Source organism: Nicotiana attenuata, unplaced genomic scaffold (assembly GCF_001879085.1).
Source record: "Nicotiana attenuata strain UT unplaced genomic scaffold, NIATTr2, whole genome shotgun sequence".
Lineage (NCBI taxonomy): Eukaryota > Viridiplantae > Streptophyta > Magnoliopsida > Solanales > Solanaceae > Nicotiana > Nicotiana attenuata.
Genome location: NW_017673361.1, coordinates 36,731 through 47,690, shown reverse-complemented (window position 1 = coordinate 47,690; position 10,960 = coordinate 36,731). Strand labels below are relative to the sequence as shown.

At 37.8% G+C, this 10,960-nt stretch overlaps 1 protein-coding gene and 1 long non-coding RNA gene across 2 annotated transcripts; both read right to left on the bottom strand.

The window, feature by feature from the left end:
* Nucleotides 1-4,475: 4,475 nt before the first annotated feature.
* On the bottom strand, nucleotides 4,476-5,056 carry LOC109216148. Its single transcript, XR_002066456.1, has 3 exons — nucleotides 5,023-5,056; nucleotides 4,791-4,919; nucleotides 4,476-4,598 (listed from the first exon to the last, which is right to left on the bottom strand). It is a non-coding gene; the product is annotated as an uncharacterized LOC109216148 (long non-coding RNA).
* LOC109216149 (eukaryotic translation initiation factor 3 subunit B-like) lies at nucleotides 5,056-6,547 on the bottom strand. The gene is made up of 3 exons (XM_019380278.1): nucleotides 6,413-6,547; nucleotides 5,295-5,532; nucleotides 5,056-5,169 (listed from the first exon to the last, which is right to left on the bottom strand). Exons 1-3 carry the CDS (start codon nucleotides 6,532-6,534, stop codon nucleotides 5,056-5,058), a joined length of 474 nt encoding a protein of 157 aa, XP_019235823.1. The 5' UTR covers nucleotides 6,535-6,547.
* Between the last annotated feature and the right edge of the window lie 4,413 nt (nucleotides 6,548-10,960).

The window sequence follows — 10,960 nt, the reverse complement described above, 5'->3', positions numbered from 1 at the left end:
GGAGTGGGTGGGGTGGGAGGTGCGACACAGTCTCCACATAGATAGGGGTGTTGTGGTGGGTGTGGCAGTGATCATTTGTGGAGTTTTGTGAGATGAGCATCGGGGTATTGCTGGAAGTATAACAGGTGTTGCAGTGGTGGTGAGGAGCGGTGTAGTTCTGTTGCTTTGGGAGACTCTGTGGAGGTGCGGGGTTCTGAGCACTTGGGAAATTGATGTCTGGAGTAGTGAGGGAAAATGACAGATTCGCCAAATTCCGTACTTGATCAAGTTCTTCCTGAAATTTCAGCAGCTTTTGCTCCAGTTGGGAGGCATTCTCCTTGGGAACCAAAGTACCATGACCGTGAGTGGCCTCTATCCGTTCAGTTGAGTTTTCCTTCCTGGTGTTGTTCAAAATTTCCATCTTTCCTTTGTTCTTGTTTTTGATGGGACTGAGAGGAGGAGTGGGTAGAGGGCCCTTGGATCTTGTGGAATATGATGATGTTGCCAGAGTGCTCGAACTAACCTTTGGGGAGGGGAATAACAAAAATAAAACAAAAAGGTAACCAAGTTAGTGAGGTTCGTAAAAAAAATCGATGCAATATTTAAACACATAATGCGGGAATGTAAATCGCGTCCTAATTTGAGGACCTCTTTGTGCCCTAGGTAGGCCTAGCGACAAGTTGATTTGGAGAACTTAGAATGCTAAATGCCTCATCTTATTGATAGAAATAAGACGAATCCCAAATCGACGCTAAATAACAGGAAAAATAAAGTCACTAATGGCCATTGGCCTTATTACAATTTAAATAGCGAAAAGATAAAGTCCTATCTATTTGGTCCCTGAAGGACCCTCCCCAGACTCGGCATCCCTGGCTTCGTCAAATAACTTCCCCAGCTTGCGAAGTCCCAGCAGTAGGTAGGCTCTGGCTAGATGTCCGCCTTCGTTCCCCTCAGCATTCTGACAATCTTCGACCCTTTTGAGAAACCTTCTTTCTAGCTCCACTATGCCTCGCTCCAGGTAAGAGTCTGGTCACTGGAATGAAGATCTTTCCACCAGCTTAGCAGTCTCGGGTGGATGTTGGTAACTATGCCGAATCTGGGGATTTCGTACCTTATTATCTGCAAGAAAATAAGGTTAGGCCCTTTCCCCCACTGGACTCGACTATTTAACATCAATAATTGGCATAAAAGCATTTAGTTCTCCAAATAAATGCACAGAACGTGATAATGTCCGTTTGGGTTTTAGGGAAACCCAATGGACTTTGGACAAGGCTATCTTAAAGAGTCATTATGCGAAAAACATAACTGACTCGGCGAGGTTTGACCATGATGCATGCACAGTTAAACAAGATAAGGTTTCTATAGGGTTTTAGACTGGTACCCTTGAGCGGACAACTCAAGAGGGAAAGGCACCGAACCGTCGACTACACCGTTGATCGACTGGTTTTACCGCAAATACGCCTTTGCCGGATTTAGGGGGTGATAATATTGGAAAAGCGCAACCACTCATTACAAGCGTTGCTATGGTATTTGTTTTGCACGAGTAGAATATGATGTCGAGCATGATTATGCAACAATTAGAGGCATGTTGTCACGTTATTTGCACGTTAAAGAAAGCAGTAAATACAACAGTTTTCATGATTTAAAGCAGTAGTAAAGGAAAGCAGTAAAGAAAAGAAAAAAGAAGACAAGTCAGCTGTTGCGACCAAAAACACCCACGCAAGTGCACGTGATCGTCAAGTAATAGAGTAGTGAGTAGAGTATCGTTCCCTCGAAGACTTGTGATCAACTATTGACTGACTCAAACCCAATTACTTTACTTATTCAAGAGATGCGTCACAGAATAAAGATGTACTTATTTTACTACCTAAATTATCAAGAAATAATCTAACTAAAGCAATTAACCAAACGAATAGCAGTTTCGAATAACACACAGTAGGAGAGGATATTCCAGGGTCACGGGCTAGTTAACAATCTTGTTGTGTCCTTAGCTTAAGATGACTAATCGATTTATCTGGGTTATTGATTGACAAGGTTTATATTACTCGTAAGAATATGTCGACTTCTTACTCGCCTGCTCAAGTTGACTCAATGCCTATATTTCTATGGAATTAAGATTAACAAGAACGCATTTACAATTCCTGTATTTTAGCCAAGCAAGGCAAGTGGGTATATGTCTATCCCAATTGCGAATCTGTTCCCCGAGGCCCGGGTTCAAGAACCTGCTCTATTTAATTCTATATGCAACCTAGAATTCCCACTTTCGAGTTCAACTCTAGATTCGTACATAGTGTTTCACTGTTAGCTACTCAGCAAAACAATTAACAACAGAATTAAATAAACAACCCAAGATGATAAACCAACTTGTCAAATTAAACCTCAAACAACAATGTTCATGTTTTACCCATGACCCTAGAACAATGGGTTTTAGCCACTCATACTATTGTTCATCACAAGTATATTCAATTTCATCATAATTAGCAAAAACAAAGAGAAGAAAAGAAAAACTTGATGATCCAATTTCCTCCTTGCCTCTTGCCTCTCTCTGCCTTGCTTTAGCCTATGAAAACCTTGATAAAACTCCCTTGGGCGAGCTTGACCTTATATAGGTTAAGTGAATTTTTCTCCAGATTTCCACTTTTGCCCCCAATGAACCATCGTCGGATTTTGGACTAGCGCGGCCGCGCATTTGGGCGCGCATCTGGCCGCGCTAGTTTGGTGAGTTTCTGTCTTTGGACGCGCTAGTTTTAGCGCGGGCGCGCATATGGGCGCGCTAGCCCAGTTGTGCAGTGTCCTTGATTTTTTTTGCCTTGTCTTCAACCATACTCAGCTTCGAGGGGTCTTTGTTGCTCCAGAATGGTTCCAAATCACATTTTCTTGCATAATATATGCTCCTTGACCTGAAATATATACAATTCGCAATTAGAGACCATATTTCATCAATTAATCATAATATGACCTTGGAATATAATCAGGCGGACGCATAAATAATAGCTAAATCATCTAGATTTCGCCTATTATCAATAAGAGAGTAGAGAATCGTTACCAATCGATGCCTCTGAAAAACTCTCAAAATCTCTCCCAAATCCGAGCTCTCTAGCTTGAGTTTTGTTTAAAATGGCAAAAACCCTCGTTTTGAATGCTAAGTACTGATCAGGCTTTTAATGAACCGCGAACGCGGAGTATGTCTCGCGTTCGCGAAGAAGAAAAATGAAGGCTGCTCAATTTATGCTTCGCGAATGCAGAAGCAGGCCCGCGAACGCGGAAGAGAAAAATACGATGGCTCAGAATTGCCCTTCGCGAACGCGTGGCACAGTACGCGAACGCGAAGGGTGGCTTTGCAAAGGTACGCGAACGCGAAGAGGCGTACGCGAACGCGAAGAGGAAAGATTTGGCACAGTCTTCAGCTCCAAATTACACTATGCGAACGCGAAGAGGAAGAAGACCAAAGCTACGCGAACGCGAGGAAGGTACCGCGAACACGAAGAAGGATTTGGGACCTGCACAGCTGAAGGATTTTCTGCAACATTTCCAAACTCCAAAATGCTCCGTTGAGCATCCGAAACACAACCGAGACCCCCCCCCCCCCCCCCCGGGACCTCAACCAAACCTACGGACATATCCCATATCATCATTCAAACTTGTACCAATCCTTAAACCACCTAAAATAACGCCGGAAACTCGAATTTAAGCAATGATTTGAGCCTAAGAACTTCAAATTCCATCAAAATACATTTTCGATCAAAAACCTAACCAAAACACGTCCGAATGACCTGAAATTTTGCACACACATCCCAAATGACATGACGGAGCTACTGCGACTTTCGAAATTCCAATCCGACCCTCGGATCAAAAACTCGCTATCGGGCCGGAAACTTCAAAAATTCAAGCTTCGGCATTTCAAGCCTAAATTAGCTACGGACCTCCAAAATACATTCTGAACACGCACCCAACCCCGAAATCACCTAACAGAGCTAACGGAACCATCGGATTCCAGCCCCACTTTTCATTATATTTCTGACGAATCGTGTATGTACTCAAGCATGCAAGAGTTTGCAAATGTTAGGTATAACTTTAACAACAGGTAGCAGTGAAGGATAGAAATCATCTCTTACAATAGGATCAAATCTCACCTAAAAACTGGCCACGACACACCAGTAACACCTCCAGTTCCTCCAACTGCAAATTCATCGGCACTTCCCTTGAAATCTCTCATCACTTTCCCAGTTCTCACATCAAAAATATTTAGCACAACCCTCTGAAAGAAAACTATATTAGAGACAATCCAGTATGGCCACAATCAGATACACAAACACAATAAAGCTCAGACTTACATGAGTGTCACGGGGGTTACTTGGTTCGTGACTGTTGTATGTCACCAGATATCTCTCACCAGGGGAGAAATCAATCAGCTTTACCTGAATTTAAAGCCAGCAGAGGTAAGTCACAAAAACCTGCAAAGCTTCATTAGAAAATAAACAGAAACTAACCCGTGGATGTGCATAGCGCATCAGACGGTTGAAAGTGGTGGCACCACCCCAAATTGCAGCACCTTGTCTGTGAACTGTTGCCAAATACGATCCCAGAGGGGACCATTGAAAAAAAGTCTCAGTCCAGAACTGCACTCAAAGGACATCGTTAGAAAAAGTTTAGTAATTACCCATCTTCATAAAAGAAAAAAACATCTATTAAAGAAACAATTTCTGTGCAAGACCCATTTCGAATTCTGAAAATATGAGACACTAAACAGTACCAAAACACCCCATGAATGGATAGCTAAATGAGCACAAAGAGGAAATAAGTTCACTTACAGAACGTTTGTAAACAAGCTCAGGCTTCAACTGTCTTGCATCATTCCAGAGGACCTCTGTGTCATTGCCGGCCCGAATCACAAACTGGTCTCGAGCTTTCTCATCAGTAAGCCACTGTTGCAGATTCTCCTGCCAGGATACAAACATCTCAATGTTAGCAGATGAATGAAAAGCTAATATTTAAGACACATAGTGCTCGCCGGAGAAAAAAATAGCTGATGAAGAGCCTAACCCCGGGAACATAAGGCTTGATCTCTGGTGGAGCCTACTCATCGACAACTTTTAGGAATTTCTCAATGTCATCAAACATGTTAACAGCAAATATATGCGACCTATCTAACTTGTATCCATGTGTCTTCTCCTTACTCAGCTCAGCTTCCTAAAGCAGACAAACATAGCAACATGACACTGGTTAACATCTTCCACAATTCAGTTACAAGTCTCACACATTGTCTAAAGAAATGAGATACACTGTAGCTGCTAGGGAGAAAAAAATTGGAGTACCTGAGGAGTATTATACTCGATGAAGCAGTACCCAAGGGTTTTCTGAGTCTCAGGATTAATAGGCATCCAGAGACCATCCTCCTTAATAACACCAAGTTGGCTGTAAATTTTCCGAACTACTCCTTCCAACTTCTCAAATTTCTCTTTAGGCACCACAAGAAGATTGTCCACCACCAGTATGTTCCCAAAACCAGCATCAAACTCCAAGGGGTCCTCCTCCATTAAGTCATCATCATCACTGATAATATCAAAATAACATACAAATTCAAAACCAAAGGAAAAACTACAAAACCCATTTTCATGGTATATGAACCAAAGAGAATTTAAACTCTACAAACCCTTTCTTTATCGGTATGAACCAAAACCACAATTACAAACCAAAAGAACCTAAACGTCAAACAAAAGAAACGAAATCAAGCAGAAACACATAAAAATTCATATATAAATTAAGGTATTACCGGTGTCTGAAAATACAAATGGAGATATCAAATCCCCAATAGAGACGCTAAAAACTATATCTTATCAACATATGAACAGAACTCAAGGAGAATGCAAAAACACATAAAAATCCATATATAAATCAAGGTTTTTTAAATGGTAATGGATCTATAACTCAACATATTCAAGACTCGCAAATGCAAAAACTCAACATATTCAAAATCCAACAACAACAACAACAACAACCCAGTGAAATAGCACAAGTGAGGTTTGGGGAGGGTAATGAGTATGCAAAACCCAAGAAAACACTAAAAGTCTAATCTTCACAACATATTAACAGGCATGCACACTCAATAGAAGAACGTTGACAAAATCCAAACTTCACATCATAGAAAAGAAGCCCAGACATATACGTCCATAAAAAATTTAACATATTGAACTGAATATAAACATAAAATAAAACCAACAAACTCAAAAAGCCAAAAAAACACTAGAAATTTCTAATCTTCAAAGCATATGAACCAAAACAATAAACTCAAACTCAAAAAAAATTAAAAAGACCCAGACTTTACAGCAAAGAAAGGAAACCCATAAGCATCACCACATACAAAGCGCATATATAAATCATAAAAATGCAGAAACACACACAAAAAAAAAGAAGGAAAGTCAAGATTTAAGACCTGGGTATGCCACAATCTTCACTAGGAGGAAGATGAATGGAGTCAAGATCGATTTGGGAAAGATCCACACTAATCCTAGCGGCTATGGCTGTGATTTCTCCCATATACGTAACGTCCACCATGATTGGAAATCTCTTCTCTTTGTTTAGCTTTCTTTCTGTGTTCTATATGGAATGGTGCGTATAGGAGAGAGATAGCCACCTTTGAAGCTGAAAGCAGAAGTGTGAGCTTAGCGATAGAGGCAATGTGCACGCATACGAAGAGTGGAAAGGTAGGGTTTTTCTGTAGCTCTTATTGGGGTTACGCTGTTCTCTTTTTTTTTCCGGCTAAATGGGTCTCTTTAATGGGTCGGTTAAATGGTTCGGTTAGGGAGGACTCTCCCATTGGATTTTTTTTGTTTTGTAGAAGTATTATTTACGAATGTACCTTGCACATTAATAATGGCACGTGATGGTTTAACCATTTAAATCATTTGAAAGTCAAAAAATATTATTATATTAACATAATACGTGAATTCAAGATTAAAGGACATCATCATAACTTACACAAACGATCAATTTAATCATGTTAGTTAGATAACTATGTATTATAGTTTAACAGTATTTAATTTGATGGTATTTTACCGAACATTTTTTTGTAGATGATTTTTTGTGTGTATGCTTTCTTCTAATGCTTTGGTTGCTGTGTCATAACCAGAACTCTTATTCTCGATAATGATATTCCTCTTGAAAGTACAACATATAGTTGTTCGTCCAAGAAAATATATTTGCAATAAATATAGTCCAATATTTAGGATGTTTATCCTTGTGCTTTATTTATTATAATTGCAAAATATAGATATATCAGAAATTATTTTCACACAAATTTAAAAGAATATTCTTTAGTTTCGGAAGACAAAAATTGAATTCAGGGATAAAATATATTTAGAAGCACATTGACTAATATCATAATTTTTGCACGTATGACGTTATTGTCAAAACTTCTATATACCATCTATGTGCTATTACATAAGCTATTCAGCTGATCTAAGTTTTTAAGTAGCATGATGGGCATAGTTCTCATCAAAATCAATCTATATGCAATTGAAGATGAATTTTAACTTAGTCTATTACATATACAGTGACACTGACATACATAAGAAAAAATAAACTTCACAACATGTATGATAGAAGACCATTTGGTATTAAAGTATTTGATTATTCTTCTTCGTAGCAATTGTTGGTATCATATTATACTGAATCAAAAACTAAAACATATATTATTTTTACCATAAAATTTTACAATCAACCTTTTATTTAGTTAATCAACATATTTATTTCTGTTAGCTAAGATAGCTTTTTAATTTCTATCATGCAATTTGCGCAAATTACCTTTTAATCTATTGATAGAAATTTTTTTCTTATTAAATGCACTACTATTACAATAGGGATTGATAACTAAGTGTTCTGGAAGAACCAAAACATCTTTTATTAGATGCTCTTCTTCGTTTCTGACACGAAGCAAGAAGTTACTGAATATTGGATCTGTTCTTATTTTATATTTCTTGTCAGTTGAATGTTTTTCATTTGAGGCTATAAGTATAATTTTGACAAGCTAGTTTTCAGTCTCTGCTTTCGTCGATTTTGTAACTATTGATAGTACTTGACGGAAATCACCTTCCAAGCCATTAGTTTTTCCCCTAATGATTCACTGGTATTCAGTATATCTCTAGGGCATAAGAACTTTATCCCATATTATCAATTTTGTTTTCCTTATAAATTTAGAACTATTGCTTTGCTTTGATATATTTATGATGGTTACTTAAGTTGTTTGAAGAGATATATCAAATCTATTTGTTATTATTGCTAACAGTATCATGCCTCTTGCTTTGACATTTGCAAGTAATGCATGACATAAAAGTATTATTTCTATTCCGTCAGAGGCATCTACAAAGGATAATCCCGTTATAAGAGTCGATTTTTATAATATGGTCTTGAAAACTTGTTCTTGTTCAGGATTTAGCTTTGATTGTGTTTCAACATACACATGTATGGCCATTTGATTCTTTATACTATAATAACATTTTTTACTTTGTGTTTTAATTTTTTTAATCTCTAACGCTCTTTTTATGGAATAAATTTATGTACCCTAAGATTTTTCTAAACTTGAAAAATAATTTTACTCATACGATAAATTTAAAAAATAATTGAATTGGATTCTTTTGCTAAATAATTAATTGAAAGATTTAATTATTTGGTCTTAACACAAAAAATAATTTATTTTATGTTGATTCAGATTCTTAATATTAGTTCATCTCTTGATTTGAAGATTTAATCTTGATTATAATTTTATCCACCATAAATTTTCTTCTTTAAAATTAAAAAGATCGATCTAACATTCCACTTGTAGATCTTTATGTGTGCAGAATTGATCACGCCCAATTATGCCTTCTAAAAGACAAAGCGATCGTTACAAATATAATCTGATTTTAAGTCCGGAGTCGAATCCTCACGGAACTAACCTATCTATTACAACCCTTTGGCAATTCTATTATTAACTCAAACAATTTCTAGATGCAAGATTTTTATCAATCAATCTTGGGTTTTTGTTTAACTACTTCAAATGATATTAAAAATAACAATAAACTAAAGCAAATATAATTCAATGGTAAAAAGGTCTATGGTATTGATTTCCCCAATTGCTAGTTTAGGTCTTAACTCTTTTGCTATAATCTCGTCGTAATACTCTATGAGGATTAAGAGCTATGGGTTCTCGTAATTATCTATGGATCAACTACGATAATTTACTAGAGCATTCTCTCGAACTACTTTAACTGACAATATGTGCAACTCTAAATTATCCCACCAAAGCTTCGTTATCTCTAAACCCACTTTTAAGTTCAAGTAACGAATCTCTTCAATTACCCAAAAGTGGTGTTGTTCAACAGCAGTCTAACCTAATATTCTTTCTCAAGCAATACGAGGTAATTAGACACGATTAATCAAGGGCCCATTCAATTAATCACCATACAAAACGTAGTTGAACAATCATATCATAAATCCGACTCGATTATAACAAGTTGAGTCAAAACTTCAACCAACAACTGGTTCCATCAACCCTAGATTAATTGTTTAGCTACTCATAATAAAACAAGACAAAACTACAAAGTTGTTCATAATGTTTGATTGCAAGAAGTAAAAGGAGTTAGAAAAACTCTAATGTTTGGTAGATCTTCACACCCTTGTTCTTCCTCCTCCGTAGTCTAAAAACAAGCCTTGAAAACCTTCATAATGATCCCATGGGCGACCTGGACCTTCTATAGGTTAAGTGGATTACCCCCGAACTTCCGAATTTACCCCTGAAGTTTAATTTTTCGGAACTAGGCTAGCGCGATCGCGCTAATGACCGCACATATGCTCTATCGTTCTGCCTTGACTTTCTGGGCTAGCGCGGTCGTGCTAGTGGCCGCGCTAGTCCATGTCTCCATTTTTTCTCTTCTTTCTCTCGTCTTCCCACGTACTCAGATCCTAGGGGATTTTCTTGCTTCAATTTGGCTCCGATTACAGTCTTATGTCCTCATACATACCACTCACTCCTGCAAAGTGTAAAATTCACAATTAGAGCCCATTTATCATCATTTAACTATATTAGAACTATGAAACATAATCAAGCTGGGGCGTAAACAGACGCCAAATTACATGAATCTAGCCTATTATCAATACCCCACACTTGATTCATTGCTAGTCCTCGAGCAATCCACCACACTCTATAGAGGTTCCTTCACTAAGCATTTTCCCTTAACGTATCACACCAAGAACAAATCATCAAAGTTACGCCAAGTAGTGAACAATCTTTGCCTCAAAAGTAGACTCTCACGTGCCGTGCAATATTCATATTTACTCAAATTACCCTTTACAAAGGTCAATACTTGCCTTTCCTTCGTGAATCACATGCCCTCACATCACACAAGAGAGTAGTTCCACAAATATTAACTTCAAGAACAATTAGGAACGTAGATAAACAAATTCGCCCACTCTCACAAGGAACATTCACATGCCACAAAGACGCGCCATAGGATTGCCCGTAGTGTACTACTCTACTAATCGAGTTCACTCAGTCTAAGATCAATTAGGACTTCACTTGGTTGTTATGTAGGCTAAGGGACGGGTAGGATATATTTGGATATAGTGGCTAACCTTCCTAAGCACTTTTAATACAATCACATTAACCTTAAGAACCATACTTATGTCAACCAGATATTCCACCCCATTTTTATTTACAACATCCCACTCTATTAGGTGCAATTGTAACTAACCACCACTTATTGACTACTACATTTGCTCAATTTTTTTTACGTGATGCTTATTCTTTTACTTGTCCAAACACTGCACCTTTCCTCTATTTCATCGGTTCCACTCAAAAACCAAACCACCACCCCACACTTTTGCATAATTTCAATACCATTCAAGTGCTTATGGGAGGTAAATGGGTTCAAACAATTGGGTAAGGTTCGCAATATGGTTGACAAGGAAACATGCTTATAGGCTCAACGGAGTTGATTACGATGTA

Excerpts from the sequence above, each read along its gene's own strand:
- LOC109216149 (XM_019380278.1), bottom strand. The coding sequence starts at position 6,534 with ATGGTGGACGTTACGTATATGGGAGAAATCACAGCCATAGCCGCTAGG. Across the intron at positions 5,533-6,412 it reads GAAGATTGTGGCATACCCAG|TGATGATGATGACTTAATGG; the intron begins GTCTTAAATCTT and ends TGATATTATCAG. Across the intron at positions 5,170-5,294 it reads TCGAGTATAATACTCCTCAG|GAAGCTGAGCTGAGTAAGGA; the intron begins GTACTCCAATTT and ends TGTCTGCTTTAG.